Below are 18,892 nucleotides of genomic sequence, written 5' to 3' on the forward strand. Positions count from 1 at the left end.
ACATTTATTTCATAAAATGACAATTCTGACAACTTCCCATTTATCTCTATTCTCTGCCATGCCTGGAGGCGGAGATTATGTTTTCTCGCCTGTTTGTGTCCGTCCATTATAACCACTGGGCTAATTGGCGTCAAACTTTGCACGCACACTCCCAGCAGGTGAAGGAGGACACTCTACTCACTTCTAATCATCAAAATTGTTTTCCCCCTGGCGTCTTTGGACATAGGACATGTTCCATTTCCGTGAACCGGATTGTCTGCCATTTAGCATTTTCTTCAACACACGATTGTTGCTGCCATTTAGATTATGGATGGAGAAATGGAGTGAATGAATGGTTAAACAATGAATGAATGGAGGGGGGGACGGAAGGAGGAAGGGATGAATGGGTGGGAGGAGAGATGGACGATAAATGGATGGAGGGAGGAATGAATGAAGGCTGCAAGGGACCAGGCTAGATGTTGACTCGATGTAGGCCAACCTGTGCTCTGAAGTTGAAAATGCAGTTGCAGGAACAGACATCTGATGGGGAATTGGTGCAGGCACTTTCTGGCAGCCATAGTGGTGTTACTGCTGTGACAGTGCTGGATTGGAGCTGGTACTCTTGGGGTAGCCACTAGCCATGATGGTTGTCACTACTGCGCGACAATGCTGGAGCTGTAGAAGGCTCCGTCCTGCCGGCTAGGGGTGGAAGCCATGTGGGTGGTGACTGGCTATGGCTGCTGGGTCGAAACTAAAGACAGCTAGAGCTGTGGGGACGTAGCGCTGGACGGCTGTGGAGAGAGAGAGAGAAAGAAAGAAGGGTAATGAGGTGATTACAAGAGTCTCCATAGAAAGTGGCCGCTGTAGGAGTAACATTAGTAGCGATAGCAGTAGCCTAAAGTGAGTAGTAATAGTAGCTGTTATGCTGCGTTCACTTCACACGGGCTGATACGGGCAGTCTACCATTCATTTTCAAAGGAAGCCAGCGACATGAAGATACAAAGATGCATCTGACGTTTGTAGCTGCTACAAAAGATACACAGATACAAATTGAAGTTGAGCTCAGCTGTGTTCAACCTCCAGATGCAAAGATACACAACTACAACTGTAGCTCCGATGACGCAGCGCTTGATGACGTCAACGGCCGCGTTGAGCAACACGGATACAAAGCAACAAGTATGCGGCGTATTTTTGTATCTTTGTATCTGCCCGTGTGAATGCAGCATAACACAAATCAGTACATGATCTCTATAAAAGTTACACTGCAAAGATACTGTGGTTGATATTGTGTTCGCATTCCTCCTCACATTGACGACATTTTGTGAGGAAACGTTCCCAAAATGCATAGTGTGGCCACTTCTCCATGCCATCTAGAAGAAGAAATCCTGCAGCCTTGCATTTAACACATTGGGTGCCAAAAACGAGAATCTTTTTTCTTTTTTCCTCAAGGGGCGTTCTAACGCAACTTAGGAATGATCCTAGGACCCTTTCGAATGGAATGGACGGATGTGACGTCATCCCAAAAAAACTGACGTGCATCCGCCCCAACAATGGGATCTTGAGAAAAAGGTCCATATCTCCATATCTTTTTACAGTGGTCAAAACAAGCCATTTTCGACGGGCGATCACTCTGCAATGGCTGATCGCGGTAGAAATGTTATTGTTCCAGTCGTTAGACACCTTTTGTTTACATCCGGGTCCTCGTTGTGGCTTCTACAGCTCTAAAAAGATCGCCAATAAACGGTAAAAAACGCTGGCACTGGCTGTACCCTGTTTAAAAAAACCTCTGGCACTCAATGTGTTAACTCTGCAGTTTCTGCACCAGTTGTTGTCATTATGTGATTATAACTCTGAAGCACACTCTTGGTTGGAGTCCAAAGCTAATGTGCTATTTCCCCTGCAGTCTTTGCTTTTTGCCATGTCAGTAACAGACCAACCGTCCTTCCCCTCGTGTCTCTCAGGGCAACATAATTACCTGTGTGCTGGGAGGAATGACTGCATCATAGACAAGATCAGACGGAAAAACTGCCCAGCTTGTCGCTTCCGCAAGTGTCTGATGGCGGGAATGAACCTGGAAGGTACGAACCAGCCATATACAGTGTGTGTGTTTACTGTGTGTGTGTGTGTGTGTATATGTGTATGTATATATATGTGTATACATATATATATGTTTATGTATGTGTGTATATATATATGTGCATATATATATTCACATATATATGTGCATATAAATATAAAATGTGTATCTATATAAAATATAATAAATATAACGTCAGATGACAAGTCTTAGACTCTTAACCATTTAAGTCCTCTATACTTAATAAAATGGACCTAAGTTGGCACTGTACTTGGTGCGCTTTTTTCCCGCTCTACACCAAATCTGCTTGACGAAAATAGCCGATGTACAAGCTCACAATGCATCGCCGTTGCGACAAGTTATGAGCTTGTAGATTTTGCTATTTACGGCGAATGTTACCCTCAAAATAGGGATGCTAGATCTCAAGAGGTTAGATCAGCAGCTGAGAAAGCAGTCTCAATCTTAAATTGTAACTGCCTGATAAACGCAGACACCCTGTAAAGGTCGACTGTTCTCTGTTATCCTCTTCACTGCAGCTCGTAAAACCAAAAAACTGAACCGCTTAAAGGGCGTCCAGCCGAGCAACCAGACGGAGCTGACCCCTCCCCCTCCTCCCGAGGTTCGGTCCCTGGTGCCCAAGTCCATGCCACAGCTCATCCCCACCATGCTGTCGCTGCTCAAGGCCATCGAGCCGGAGACCATCTACGCCGGCTATGACAGCACCCTGCCCGATACCTCCACCCGTCTCATGACGACCCTCAACCGGCTGGGAGGGCGACAGGTCATCTCTGCTGTCAAATGGGCCAAGGCTCTGCCAGGTAGAGTTGTCACGATCATGAAATTTGACTTGACTTGATTAATTGTCACACAAACAATTGTGATTAACGATTTGATAGTGTTTTTGGCATTGAACATATAGATACAAATTAAAAAGGTCTTTGGCTTTTAGGCTTTGTAAACAAAACATCCAGAGGACAGATATGACAATTAACTTCAATATACAAAGAAATGACTGACATATTAAATAACTTAATAACCAAATAACCATGCACTCGCACAAATGCAATGTTACCGGGCACATTTTTGGGGGCAGTCTGGATACCTGCTTAGGCAGAGAAGTTCAGAAAATGCTGACAGAGACAGCCCGCAACTGATGATGGGAGAAATCAGGAACGAAAACAAACAAAACCTCACGCTCATGGTAGTTGCCCAACCGGGCGGGTCTAGACAGGTTTCACTTGCCTGCAGTTTTTTTTGTTGCCCCTTAATGTCGGACCATGCAGTTAAAATTCATTCTATTTTAGTGCTCAAAAGAATGTGTTTGTTACTGAATTCTGTCTTGTTTGTTTCACTGGTGAAGTTGGGCTCATAATTCATTTGTACTGGCATGAAAACAATGAACACACTCTTCTCTATCACTCTCTTGTGACTGTATGTGTGTAGAGGACCACTGTCTGGCTGCGCGTATGAGGTCTTGGTGACAGAAGTAATCAGTTCAAATTGGCAGTTTCATCAAAACTAGAGACAAACATGTTCTCGTTTTGCTATGTAGGAGACGAGCCAAAACCCTAGGATACATCGGGAAGCGGAACAGAAGTACACATAAGATATAGGATGTTGCTATTGTTGTCAGTTTGAAAGTGTATTGTATGTTGCTGTGCGTTAGGCTTTAGGAACCTGCACCTGGATGACCAGATGACTTTGCTGCAATGTTCCTGGCTCTTCCTCATGTCCTTCGGCCTGGGCTGGAGGTCGTACCAGCAGTGTAACGGCAACATGCTCTGCTTCGCTCCAGATCTCGTCATCAATGAGTATGTTGTACACTCATCTACGGACCAGAACTCAAAGATCATTGTTTCAATTGTAGGGATGGGACAATATGAATATATTTTGTCACGGTTATTGTGGCCAAAACATGACTATCAAAACATGTAAAACTCTTAAAATGCCACTTTTGTTAACCGCTTGCACCCCAGCTTTCATATTCTGGGGGGAACATTTGCCAAAAATAGGGGCTAATATCGTCCCATCCCTATTCCATTGTGTCTAACAAAGAGTCGGCAATGTTTGTAAGTGGCAAATGTTATTATCTCCGCCAGTCCGGAAGGCCGGGAGGCGGAGATTGTGTTTTAGCCCCTGAGTGACCGTGAGTCTGTTTTGGCCTATGCTGCAACTCTTGAACAGCGGGCACACCCATTTCCACCTAACTACATTGTCTGCCATTTTGCATTTTCTGCACAACACATTTTGTTATCTCTGAATTCATGTGATAAACATGTACCATGTGTATTTTTCATATTCCATTGCAATTGCCTATAATTGGCTTACAAGGTTAGCAGGAGAGGCCTATCTTACAAGAAAATGTCAAATCATAAATGCATTATCCGATCAACCCCAAATTTCACATATTGAAGGGCCTCCAATAACTTTTTCACTTAGACCTACAGTATTAGGGGGGTGCCACAAAGGCTACAAATGTTATTATTTTGTTGGAGAAACAGTATTTTCACAAAATTTGGAACCCACGACTTTCACAGCTTTGGGTAGGCAACCAACCCTGCCTGGTAGAGATATGCGCTCTGCGGAGCACCCCTTTCTAGTTTGTCTTGGTTTTTGTCTTGTCTCATAGACTAGAAGATACATTTTTTAAGCGGTGTTGTAATATGCAGTGGATAGAACCACAATCACAGTTTAAGCATTTCACTGTACAAATCACTATTACATTTACAGCTCTAGGTTTATATAACTATAGAGTTAACTAAACACCAATAGGATTTTTTGAGAAATGACTGAAAACGTGTGTGTGTGTGTGTGTGTGTATATATACATACATACACACACACACACACATCTTCAAAATAGAATATATGGGAATAGTTACCGTACATTAAGTAAATAAATAAGTTATGTGCTTTGAATAACTTTGTGGTTTGTGCCATGTTTGTACCAGAGACCGCATGAAGTTGCCCTACATGTCTGACCAGTGTAACCAGATGCTGAAGATCTCCAGCGAGTTCGTCCGACTGCAGGTTTCCCACGACGAATACCTTTGTATGAAGGTGTTGTTGCTGCTCAGCACAGGTCTGTCTGTCAACCTCACCCATCTCACCCTCCATCTTCTACTTAAACATCTACTGCACCTCACCCTCCACTACACAACCATCAATCCTGCTTTAACTTGCCAGCACAGAACTAGAAAGAACTATATAAAACAGGCATTGCTATTCAAGTCAGCATTCCAGGATGGTCAAGGGGCGGCCATTTTGAAGAATTACACTGGACTAGCTTCTGCATAAACCATTACTACTGAACTGAATTATTACTCCTGAACTCATGTCACCACTACCGTAGTAATTGTTTTTGCAAGCAGACACTGTCCTCTAAGTTAAATACAGCAAAATTAACTAAGTCAAAGAGACTTATCTAAGAGTTTAAGTCACAGAGTTTTTGTGATTAATAAAGGTTTTTCTTCTTAGTTAAGCTCAGTCCATTCTGTTCTGTATCTAAATATAGTGAACATCACACAAACTATACTTCTGCTCTAATGGGAGGTCAAGCTACACAAGTCATTATAGAGTAAGACTTGAACGTATTAGTTATGTAAAACTGAGCTGTTTGATTTGTCACTGCTACTAAAACTAACCACAGAACTGAACATGGTTCATAACACGATTGCTTTGGTACCGTGGCTATTTCATAATTGCCATTTAATGGTGTACTAGCTGAATTAGCCTGGCAGACAGTGTAACATCCGTTCTATCCAATTCCAGTTCTATGCTCTGACCCCCTTCTAACCACTCTCTCTCTCTGCTCATTATTGATTCCTGCACCGAAACCCATTTACTCTAACCCTGTGCAAACCAGGCATTTAGATTTTTAGTCACGTCACTTTTCACTTTCACAGAGTGTGACTCATTGGATGCTAACTCAGAGTTTGTCTCTTTCATTTCAGTGCCAAAGGACGGGCTGAAGAGCCAGGCGGTGTTTGATGAGATCAGGATGTCCTACATCAAAGAGCTGGGTAAAGCCATCGTGAAGCGAGAGGAGAACTCCAGTCAGAACTGGCAGCGCTTCTACCAACTCACCAAGCTGCTGGACTCCATGCACGAGGTATGGTATTACCGTGTCTTATCGAATACGCCCCCTCTTCCTCAACGAGGAGTCATGTACTTGTTTTGCTGTGATTTCGGTAATTGATAATGGTGATTTTTACAAGCCGCTTGGAACATCGTATCTTCTCAGTCGTGATGGCACAGCTGGGAAGATCCCACGCTCCATCTGGTCCACCCAGTCACTTTCAACCAACTGTTTGAATCAGAGATGGTCCGATCGATCGGCCATGGATCGGCCCGATATGAATGTAAAGCATGTGATCGGGACATTCCGATCACGGGTGAATTCACCGATCCGATCGCCATTGTATTGAGTATTCTCTCTCGGTAAAACACTGTCGTATGGAGAAGTATACTCTCTCTGTAACGCACTGTATCTATCAAGCTACAGCTCCTAACTCCCTCCTCCACACACACACACACACACACACACACACACACACAGTGCCACCGTAGAGGGAGGGAGACGGAGGAGAGGAGAAGTAGCACTGGTCTCAAAGTTATAAACGTTGTAAAACGTCTTGGATAGACCACTGGAATAATAACTGATCATCATCTCAAATATAGGTCGTCTACTACTAACCTTTGTTGCTGTTGTCATCTCAAATTGACCAGCTAAACTAAAATCCACGATTTTAGAGTGTTCTCCAACTTTCTTGGATTAGATCAGAGTGATCTCTCGTGCATGCGTTTTAAACACAAATGCGCACATTATTACCAGTCAGCTGTAACACTACTAGCAGGTTAATGATGGCTTGTTGAGCCTGTAAGTGTATTTGACCACATGGGCAATCAACATCACTAATTAATGGCAGCTGTGAACGTCTGTGTCTCTTTGTGTTTGTGTGTATAATATCCAACTGAGTGTTTTCTGTAGCGTAGATATCAAATAATTCCCTGTAGAGCAGGGGTTTTCAACAGGGGGTCCAGGACCCCTAGTGGACCTCAGAGTTACTACAGGGGGGTCTCCAAATCTTTGTGTGATAGGACCTTTTTCTTATATTTACATTAACCACATGAACCCTAATATCCTTATATTCTTAGGGGAACTTTAAAAGAGGTAGAGTGTAGAGGGGAAAAGAGCAGACCAAGTACAGAGCCTAGGGTCAACTTTACTAACAATCAGAGCTGTGTATATGTAAAAACAAAAGTGCTATAGACCAAATATGATTTCCATGGCAACCCACCAAAACAGCTTGTTTTCTCCATGGGCAGAAAGAGAGGCTGTGAAATCATTTTAAAACGAATAGATTTTGAATAAACTTTCTTGACATGCTTTATACACTAGTGAATGAGTGTAATTAGGAGTGTAATTTGTAAATTACAGCTGCTGAATGACCAATTTGTCAATGGTCATTCAGCAGCTTTTACAGTCGACCCCTATAAAGTTCTGATACATGGTTGAGTGATGCTGATGATGATGGTGGTGGTGCTGTGTCTCCAGATGGTTGGCGGTCTGCTCAACTTCTGCTTCTACACCTTTGTGAATAAATCCCTGAGCGTGGAGTTCCCAGAGATGCTGGCAGAGATCATCAGCAACCAGTTACCAAAATTCAAAGCCGGGAGCGTCAAGCCGCTTCTCTTCCACCAGAGATGACTGTGTGTCCGCTACCACCACCCACCTACCCCTCCCTCTCTGAGATACAATGCCTTAAAAGCCCACCACGCCCACCTCATCATCCCCAGAGACACGGACGGACAGAGAAGGAACCGTTAGTGGACAGAACCCGGAGAGACGGAGATGCTCTAAGGAGAGAGACTGAGGGAGCGACGGATGTTTCGGGAGCGAGTATGCAACTTGTGGGGGTTCACAGGGCGAGAGAGAGTGAGAGACATTTATGTAGTGAGGGGAGAACGAACGCAGAGATTTTAGTTTTGTCGAGCGGTCTGAGATACAGTATATAATAACAAGTAGGATTGTTATTTTGTTTTGTAAGATTATGATATGAGATAATCACGGAGTGAAATAGGCTAACCATTCATGTCATCTCAGGTTTCTTATCCTTGAAAAACAACACAGTATCCGCAGTAGATAAGACAGATATCTATGTACAGGTATGATAATATTTTCTACATTTTTCAAATTATGTCACACTTTATACAGTTGGTCCAAGTCCTCGTTACATGAGAAGATAACGAAGTAGAACTCCTGCTATTAAATAAACAGGCTTGTAGACTAGTTTTTAGGGATTCACAAACAGGAACAGCGTGTTTTAACAGTCACAGGAAAGCGATATCCTCGTTTTCCAAACGGTCATTTCAAAAGCTTAACGTTATCGCTTCAATATTGTTGGGACATAACATGGAATTCTGTTGGATAATTACTTTTGTTTTGTTTTTATGAGGATGTGTACAACTCACACAAGCTAACCTCTTCCAGGTTTACACGTCTGTTATAAAAGGGAAACGGAGACGATGTGCCTTTTTTAGCTGTTCAGTTTCTACCTGTGTGAGAGTCCCTTCATCCATTCATCACCACAGTCTACCCTCATCATACCTGATTGTATTTTGAAAGACATGCAGTTTCATATATTTCCCCCGCTCTCTCAGTGGCAATGTTAAGCCTGATTTATGCTTCCGGGATGAAAACAAAAGGAAACATTTTCCACTGAAATAAGTGTCTACACTTTTTTCCGTTGAAACTACTTTAATGTACTGAAGTGGCAGCTTTGTCATCCTCAGCATTTATACCACAAAAGTAAAGAAGCGACCCTTAAACAGGAATAGGAATGAATATCCAAACTTCCTGCCGTGATCTCCCTCCCTCCGGCACACGTTTGAGCACTTAACACCCCTTACTTAAAGGCTTTAAAAAGACTGTGAATGAAGGCTTTCTGAGAGGCTGGACTGATCTCTGTACAGAGGAATATGGAAGGATGATGGAGTATTGTTTGTCTGTATGTCAAGTTCCCCCCCCCCCCCCAAATTGTGTGATGTGACTGGAATGTAAGAGAAATCTGCGTCAGCCAATCAGATTATAGAGGGCATGTTCTATTTTGGGGTTTTTTTGTACGAGATCGTACATATGTCATGTTCCAGGCCGGCTGGTTTTTTTTTTGTTTAGTTTTTCTTAGGGAGCTACTAAGTCGTGATATGAAATTAGAAACTCCACATGCAGTCCCAATTCTTCCAAACATGATCCCCACTGGAGTCCTTATAAACATGTTTTATAAACCACTTTAACCCTTGAGTCCCTATTTGAGGGCAAACAATCTGCAAAAATGGCCAATCTACAAGCTCACAACGCAAAACATTGTGAGCTTGTATATTGGCTATTTTCACAGAGGACATTTAGAGTAGAGTGGAGGAGGAGGCCTAGTATAGAGCCCTGGGGACTCTGGTCAACTAAGTATATAGGGTTTAAGTGATTAAGGACCACCAGTGGCAAGCATGTAATCTGGTAAAACCTCACACAGCTGTTGAGAACCTCAGACCTACCAATCAGGCCCCCTGCACCTCTTTTAGAGACCTTTTTAGGCACCTTGTGATAATGTTAGTGCTTCTTTTTGTGTGTATGATGTGTGCGCGCACGTGTGTTAGCCGCATATATTTGCAGCAGCCGTGTGTGTTAATACATAGACAAACCCCAATGTTTGAAAGCACGCGGTCTAGTATGTGACTCCCACCTTGCGCGCTCAGCTCACAGCAGGCAGATTCCATCCTACATTCTCTGGGAACCATTTCAGTGCCAAACTCTTGTTTTCTGCCTGTTTTAAATCATTTTGATAAGTCCGTTTATACCGTATCAGAGGAGAAACATGTATCCCAACAGTAAAGCTTGTGAAAGTAAAAAAAAAAAAAAATAGGATTTATTTAACACTCACTACACAAACAAAATTATCACAACAAAGATCAATTTATTTCAGCTTTATGTTCTACTGCAAGAGATTCACTCGTTAATTGTATAATTATATGGCATAACATAGGTCTATCAGTAACTCATTGTTTTGTTATGAAAGTAAATGGGAGTTTGAAATGTGTTGATTGTCATTTATTTTACTTTTGTCATTTTAGCACCATTTGGGTTTGTCTGCTTAGTTTGTCATGGCTGTCTTTAATACCCCTGTTATTATATGTTTTTGTGTTTGAAAGCACAAAATGATCCAGGTTTCACTCTAATGAATGTGAATCTTAAAGCCGAAATTGTTCTAAAGAAAAGAAAAAACCTGTGCTTAACAAAAAAAGCGTGAAAGGTGGCACGCTGTCCATGTTTTAGATGATTGGATATCAAGAGTCTTTGGGTACGCTAGAAAAGCGCTATATAAATTTGAGTTATTATTATTAAAAGTAATTTTGAAAACTGCATTTTATGTTCATAGAGAACATATTCGAGCAGTACAGTACATGTCGTCATTCTCACACAACCATAGATACAGTACTCTTATGCCAACATCCAATGTGAAGCTACTAGAGTGATACTCATTACTTAATAACTCCCATGCTCAGGTCACCATTGGTTGAAGTTTGAAGTGTTTGTGGTCACCCATGTTCACTGGTAGACTGTAAAACAAAACGCAAAATGTTTTTAGTTTGGATTCCCCACATGGTGTGCTTGTGTGTTGTATGTTATTTTAAGACTGATCAGGTAAGTTTTCCTGGTGTGTATGGGCTGCCATGCCGATTACCTAATGTATGCTCCAAAATAGCCATTCTACAAGCTCACAACGTGTCGCAAATGTGACACATTGTGAGCCTATAGATGGGCTATTTTGTGTGCGATACCGTCGTGCGACGAAGTATAAATCAGGCTTATGTCATCACATGTGTCATCCTCCCAGCCGTTGTTCACTCCTCCCCATGTCCCAAAATGAACGATTGTGTTTTCCTTTTGGGTGATTCAATAGAGATAGTTGTGAAAACCATCCTTTTTAAACTGCAGAACGGTTACTTTCACATCCAGTGCGTCTTCACATCTCTGCTGCTGCTGCTGTTCAGAACCTTTTTTTTTAACAGATATACAAAAAACACACACTTGCCTCTCTCCTCAAACGTATAGGCTACGGTCACCTTCCTGTTGTAGACGTTTTATGAGGACAACCGAATATGCAAAGGAAATGCCAGATAAACATACTATTTCATTATTGCATGAAAAGACATTTAACTGCTTCCTTTGATGTATTGTTCTTACTTTCAAATATAAGCTATTCACACAGAGGAGTTTTAACACTTATCCTTTATCTCTGCAGGCCAGATTTTCAGGAAAAGATGTACGCTTGTATCAGTAAACTATTCAGGCAGACTGCACACAATGGAAAGCCTATTTGAAGTTTGAATACAAGGTGACCAAAGCAAATAACAGTCAAACTTTCAGCATATTTCAACATAAGAACTCTAGCTCTTAAGAGGACAAGTGTACAGCACTTTGTTTTTTAACACATTTTGTATTCTATCTTGACGGCTTTGGTCAAATTGTGTAATACTGTGAATAGGAAAATAGTACGTTTTTTTGTTTTGTTTTCCACACAAACTGTTTGTGAAAGTAATCAACCAGCTTGAATCTAAAAAAGAACAGAAAAATTTGCACTACCCAAATATTGTTTGAAAATCTATTTTGTATAAAATATATGCAGACATTAACTTTTGAGAAATTAAGGGCGGATCACGTTCACTGGTATATGCTTTCTTTAAAGCTTTGTTTTTGCTTAAAGTTTCAATTATGTACATATAATCCATTGTAAAGAAAATGTGGTGTATTTGTCTCAAAATAATAGTTTTTCTATATCCTCTGTATTATTTCTCCTCTAGTGTGAATTCCTGTTGATCTTTTCCTCCATTGATTAAATGTTGAACTATGTCTTCGTTGTGTGGTACTTCTCAAAACATGGAACTGTATGCGATGTATGACATGATATTAACTTGATTCTGAACAATGGAAACGGTAAGCTTTTAATGGTCACAGCAAGCACTTGTTCATTAAATAAATGAGCTTTTCCATCACAGTGCTTGTTTCATTGACTCAGTCACAATCTACTGACTGAAGGGAGTTGGTGTGAATTCTCAAACCATCTATTTTGAGTTTATCATAGTAAAAGTAAATAGTAAAAGTGGTCCCTTTTTTCAGAGGTATTTTGTGTTTCCTGTATCACGTTCTGAATGATGGATGAGGGGAGTTAAGGGACACTCGAGAGCTATTGGGGAAACTTGCATTTGACTTAAATCTCTGTTGGGTTCAAGTTCAAGGTGCAACCTTTGTTGGGGAAGAAATTATTTGCTCAATAATGCTCAATAAAATCAAAGGGGAAGGCCTGCAGAGTTCAGATACCTAAGAGGACCTGTACTACTACAGGCTGTTGTCAGGATTGTTTGTGTGTGTTTGGGCCTCTGTGGGGGTCATTGCAAGTTGTATGTTTGTGTCTTTGATTCCATGTGTGTTCTTTGCTCCACCTAATTGTCAATCTCTTGTCATTTTATTTTAGCGTCTTCATCTCATAAGCTCATTCCTCATCAACCAGCTCATTCTGACAAGTGTGACCTCACCTTTCTTTCACTGTTCTGTGCTTTACAAACAATACATTCATTACTATTACACTAAAACACGTCATACTGTAGTGTTATACTAAATCATGTAATACTATGCTATTATATATTATAACATTTTAATGTAATGGCAATATATAGTGTTAATTACATTTTTATATTTAATGATTAAAATGACACTAGGATATTTCACTATTGCTATTTATTTCATTAAACATGACATACATTACTACGCTATTTGATACACAATGTCATACTATTGTATACTATTATACTTAATTACTTACTATTTTATGTCAGGACTACTGGAGACAATAGATTTTTTTAATCTATTTATTTTGTTTTATTGACATTTCCTCTAAGAAACTAAATGTTACTGAATATGAAGGCAATCTTGGAATCCATCAGTTATATACAGTATGTTAAAGGTAGGGTTAGGGTAAGAGAAATAAGTGTTATATAGCTTTATATTCTGATAGTAATCATTGCTATATAGAGCGTGTTTGTTCAGTAACAGGGGTCTCCCATCTCTAAACAGAAAATGCATTTTCAGGTCAGGACACCAATTTTATCCAATCAATGATACAGATTAAACAAGTGAAATTGGAAGTGATGACACAAAGAAATGAGCAGACCAGGGGCGGTGCTAGGTCTCTACTAGGTTGGGGGCTCACCCCCCCAGGCAACGGACACATGCGTTTTTGGGTGGATTTTGGTACTTTTTTCCCCAGTTTTTTGTTACTTTATTTCGGTTTTGGGGTCAGCAGACAAAATTGGAATTGGAACACTAAAAATTAAGCCGATAAATGGGTACTCTCTCCTGATTGGCTGACATTTTGTCAGTCTATAGCAATGTGTAGCCTACTATTAGAATATAGTGCTTTAACCTTTTAACAAAAACCTTTTGTTTTAACCAAAAAATATCACTTACCTTACCTTTAGTATCATTTAATATAAAATGTGTTAATATTGCATAAAAATCAGTTTAATCACTTTTATCCTATTTTATATAGATTGGCTATTCGAAAATAGACGATCTACAAGCTCACAACGTGTTGCGATGCCATGCATTGTGAGCTTGTAGATCTGCTATTTTTCTTTTTTTTTAATCTTGAAATGTTTTGAATAATTTTGAGAAAAACATTTTACACAAGTCTTCTCTTATGGGGGTCTCTGGCACAACATATTTTCAAAGAGGGGTCCGCTGCCTAATAAATATCAATTTGTGGGTCCTTGACATGAAAATGTTTTTAAACCACTGCAGTAGGCTATAAATCAGTACATTTACTCAAGTACTGTGCTTAAGTACGATTTTGAGGTATTTTTACTTTACTAGCGTATACTTCCAATTTAAGTACTTTTACTTATACTCCACTACATCTCAGAGAAATATTATACTTTAACTCCACTACAATTATTTGAAAAATAAGTTACTTAGTAGATTGTATTATTACAAAACAAACATTACCCACTTCCGCCCTATATACATTTTGGCCATTTGAAAATATCCGATACATGCATGCATGTAGATCTGCTATTTTCAAAAGATTTCAAAAGACATTTTAGACATTTGAAAACTTGTGAAATGTGACATTCTGCATAATGAGTACTTTTACCAATACTTATGCACTTTTACTTGGGTAAATTTTGATTAACGGACTTTTACTTGTATCAAGAGTGTTTCCACATCATTTGCAGTATTGATACTTTTACTCAAGCAAAAAATGTCCGTACAGTAGCCTACTTTTCCCACCACTGGCTATAAATGAGTTGAGTTGAGTTGAAGTCAATCACAGCCGGGTCAATCATCCATCCCCATCAGTTTTGACTGATGATGATTGATTGGAAACACCTGCTGGGGTTAGGTGGCACTCAGCGCGTGGTTCAGATGACCTGAACTCTTTCTCCCCTTTCTTTTCCCCCTTCCTTTTTTATGTTTTATTTTGTAATGGAGACACAAACGCTGAAGTCAGTTTTACTTCATTGTTTCCGTGCATTTGTTCTAGTGTTTCTTGTCTGTAGTGGTCCTGGTGGACCTCATTGTGGCCTCCTGGTGAACTCTCTAGATGTTGACCAGGTCCCTCATGCACGCATCTTCTCCTCCCTGTTCAAAGCCATGTCAGAGCACGGCCAGACCAACTGGACCGCAGATGCAAAAGAGAACATGTTGATGAAACCTGACCACAGATACATAAGATACATGAGAGATGTTCATAAGAAGCTGTCGAGGGAGAGAAGGAGTGTGAACGGGGTGGACAACAACCTCTGCAATACTATCAGGCTGATCAAGCCAAGAGGTGAATGTCTGGACCCAAGCAAAGGTAAGCAGGTGGGGATTCTTCATTCTTCTACGTGTTAAGCCTTTATTACATGAACTTGTGTGAGACGTTAATCACTATCAACCTTTTGTGTTATCCTTTTAGCCTAAATGTCAGAGTCTCTAGCCCTGATACATGACTGACAGTCATGGATGAACTTCAACATAGTGTTTCACTTACTTTCTCCATTTACAGCCCGTACATCTACATAAACGTTCAGATTTCAAATATAAAGTGCTTACCCCCATGACCACAGATGTTACAATCATGTACGGGCCCTCAGAAGTTACCCGTATCTTCTGTATTGTTACATAAAAAAAGGTATCAGATCGATGGCCATTTAATCCGTATTTTTGCCAAATGCGTTCAATTACGTGACCCTATCGGCTGGAAGCTGTATTGCACTCTAGATAACTGAGAAAATGGCCACCGATGGGATTAAAATGCTTTTTATTGAACAATACAGAAGATACGGGTACTTCTGAGGGCCCGTAGATAATTGTAACATCGATGGCCATGAGGTTTATATTTGAAATCTGAACGTTAATGTAGATGTACGGACCGTAAATGGAGAAAGTGCAGACACCAGGTTGAAGTTCATCCATGACGGTCATGACAGACGACCGTCATGTGATCCATGCCTAGCTGTACCCAGTCTGTCTGCACCTCGTGCTGTTTACATTTCTGACTAATAAAGTAGGGCTAATCGATCAAGACAACGTATACCCATTAGCATTTATATAACATTGTGTTGCATATTTATATTTACACATGCAACTTGACAAGAGGTTTTCAAAGCACCATATTTAGCTGAATGTCTCATCAATGTCTGACTGTTGAGAGATTTCAGACAAGCTTGGAAGAATCCCTAGTTTTTTTATATGGTTGTTTCCTCCAAGTGATGTTGCAGCTTGGTGGCTTCATAGATTCGTTTGACAGCAATAGCATCACTGTTGTTGTGCAAATCAATTATTTTTGGTTGTTTACACATTATGTTTGATAATGTTAATGTGTTTTCAGACATTTAATTATTTTGGAAAATAAATAATGCAAAAATGTCCTCATTTGGTTTTGTGATAAGTAACCCCTCTAGTAACTCTGAGGAGTGAGAACCCCCGATTGATTATGGCACTTTCTAATTACATTCAAATCCCTCTCATGTATTGTCATCAATGCATAGTTAGTCTAACACTAGATAATCATTTACAAGCAAAAATATCACTAGGTGGTTTCATTTGAAAAATAAATAAATGTTGATCTTCAATGACATTCTATAAAATGATTATTAGATAGACAAGGTTTTTCTTTTTGTACCTTTTTTATACTGATGTATGTTTTCATCTCCCACAGAGTTGTTCATGGAAGATGTCTTCTACCACCTGGATCATTTGAGAGACAATGAGCAGCTTTTGAAATCCCTTCTGCTGCTTTCTTTTGACCGACTCCAAGAAGCACCTCTCTCTGCTGTGTGCTACCTGAAGGTCAAAGAGCAGCAGAAGGATTTGAACCAGTGTATGCTTTGCCCCGGCTTCCACACTACCAACTTCACTGTAAGTGGAAACGGACGTCGCAGAGGGAACTGGGTGGAGGTTGATATAAGCAGGTTTCTCCTCCCTCTCTTGAGATTTCAGAGGAAGAACCTGCATCTGCTCATCAAGCTGAGCTGTGCAGGGGACAGAGGGACCGTCGGGGACAAGAACAAAACTCCAACAGAACCCGCTCTGCGGTCTCCATCTCTCCTCCTCTATCTCAATGACCCCAGCAAGCAAGCCCATCAGTGGTCTTCTGGGCCTGTGAAAGCACCTCAGCGGCTTGTTACTTCAGTGAACCAACTTGACCGGGAGGTGGAGTTCGATCCCAAACGAAGGATTGGTGGCAGGAGGAGACGGAGGGAATCTCCAAAGAGCAAAAGAGGCGAGCAGAGCCTGGAGACTCAGCTACCGGACCTTCGTCCCAGCTCTGAGTTCAAAACAAACGACTGTTCCTTGTATGACTTCAGAGTGAGATTCAGTCAGCTCAAACTAGACCACTGGATCGTTTTCCCTCCCAAGTATAATCCCAGGTACTGCAGGGGCCAGTGTCCGAGTCCAATGGGCTCCATCTACGGATCCCCTGTCCATACCATGGTACAGAACATCATCTATGAGAAGCTGGACTCCTCTGTGCCGAGACCCTCGTGCGTCCCCTCCCATTACAGACCGCTAAGTGTCATGATATTCGAAAAGGATGGATCCTATGTCTTTAAAGATTTAAGAGATATGGTGGCCACCAGGTGCACTTGTCGCTAAGTCCACTTCTACCATATATTTGTATTTGAAAAAGTACAAGCTGGACAGCGTGTCAACCTTAAACCCTTCTTAGCAGTGAACATGGATGAATTCACTTTATTCTGGTAAATGCCTAGATGTTAACCATCACATAACCTGCCTAGGCTCAATGACGTCGGTCAGGAGTTGTAAAACCAGTATTTAGATGTACAGCAGCAGTTGAGTTTACTTAAACAAGCGTATGTTGATGTGAACTGTTTTATACCAATGAAAATGAAGAAATTAATAATTTATTTTTCTTTGATTTGTTTTCTTCTATTATTTAAGTAATAGGTGGGGGTGTTTGTTTAACAGAGAATTTGATGCACTTGACGAAGAAAATGTATAATTTATGTTATTTAAAGTTTTTCTTAATTTATTTTGGGTGGTCTGTCTATTATTTAACACGGTAATATGTCATACCTTTTACATTCCTTTTTATTCCTGGGGATTACAGATGATTGTCTGACAACTGTTTTCCCTAATGTCCAGAACGAAATCTATCAAAATAGTGTGTATTTATTACCTCTGGTCATCACGGGACAGCGTACTTATGAATTTGTACTGACAATTCTGTCTACCGTAAATGCATGTCATGTCTATTTATGTAAATTGAATGAATGTACTATGTCTGTGTTCATCTGATGGATGGCTATTCACATGATGAGAAGAAATGAAAAAAGAATATAAATTTAAAAAAAGTTAGCATTCAGATATTTATTACCTCTGGTCATCACGGGACAGCGTACTTATGAATTTGTACTGACAATTCTGTCTAAATGCATGTCATGTCTATTTATGTAAATTGAATGAATGTACTATGTCTGTGTTCATCTGATGGAAGGCTATTCACATGATGAGAAGAAATGAAAAAAGAATATAAATTAAAAAAAAGTTAGCATTCAGATATTTTGGTGTCTGTTCTCCGTTGCTCCATACTAAATTACTAATCTGAGGCTATATTTCCAATGAACATAGTAAGCACAAATGGAATACATTCATAACATCCAAGATGCACTGGAATAAATGTATTTCTTGGCAATGTTTTTATGACAATGAAAATATATCTACTTGATGTGGTACTGCCAGCTATTTTCTTCTATACTCTGCTTCACCACATGATGGCAGTAGCGTCAAAGACGCCAATGGACAGGATCGCAAACAGGGTAGTTTTTGCCTTGGTAAATGTAATACGCGGTCAAGGCTGGTGGAAATCTCTACTTTTGATTGATTACTTTATTAGCAGTTTGCACATATTACAGTGGTACGTATGGTGCTAAAAGGATAACACTGTAGAAGGTTGTGTGTATGAAAAGCAGGGGTCGGCAATCTTTTTGACATGGAGTGCCATGTCAACATTTTTGGGATAGTCAGATTATTTTTTTAAATATTTTCTTTCACTTCAGGACATTTTAGGCCCATGATCATTAGACTCAGAGCAATAACCCACCTATTTCCCAGACTCGCTCCCCAGTCAGAGTTCAGAGTTTGAATGAATGAATGTAGAATTATGTGTAGGGTGTAATTTGCATACAGATGTGAGGGACTTAAATTACATTTTTCAAATATATTTTATTCTAAACCACTACATCTCAGAGGCAAATATTGTACTTTTACCCCACT

At 40.3% G+C, this 18,892-nt stretch overlaps 2 protein-coding genes across 2 annotated transcripts in view; both read left to right on the forward strand.

Annotated features, from left to right (window-relative positions):
- Positions 1-12,105, forward strand: part of nr3c1 (nuclear receptor subfamily 3, group C, member 1 (glucocorticoid receptor)) — a 30,501-nt gene extending 18,396 nt beyond the window's left edge. Inside the window, exons 4-9 of the mRNA XM_080416394.1 lie at positions 1,941-2,057; positions 2,593-2,874; positions 3,723-3,867; positions 5,007-5,137; positions 6,009-6,166; positions 7,613-12,105. Of these exons, the coding sequence (XP_080272520.1) occupies positions 1,941-2,057; positions 2,593-2,874; positions 3,723-3,867; positions 5,007-5,137; positions 6,009-6,166; positions 7,613-7,765 (986 nt within the window). The 3' untranslated portion in view covers positions 7,766-12,105. The remainder of the gene's footprint in view (positions 1-1,940; positions 2,058-2,592; positions 2,875-3,722; positions 3,868-5,006; positions 5,138-6,008; positions 6,167-7,612) is intronic.
- Positions 12,106-14,761: 2,656 nt separating this feature from the next.
- Positions 14,762-17,251, forward strand: gdf9 (growth differentiation factor 9; the record flags this gene model as incomplete). Its single annotated transcript, XM_080416654.1, has 2 exons — positions 14,762-14,966; positions 16,314-17,251. 2 exons carry the CDS (start codon positions 14,762-14,764, stop codon positions 17,249-17,251), a joined length of 1,143 nt encoding a protein of 380 aa, XP_080272780.1.
- Between the last annotated feature and the right edge of the window lie 1,641 nt (positions 17,252-18,892).

The sequence above is a fragment of the Gymnoscopelus braueri genome (assembly GCF_963280865.1).
Source record: "Gymnoscopelus braueri genome assembly, chromosome: 20".
Lineage (NCBI taxonomy): Eukaryota > Metazoa > Chordata > Actinopteri > Myctophiformes > Myctophidae > Gymnoscopelus > Gymnoscopelus braueri.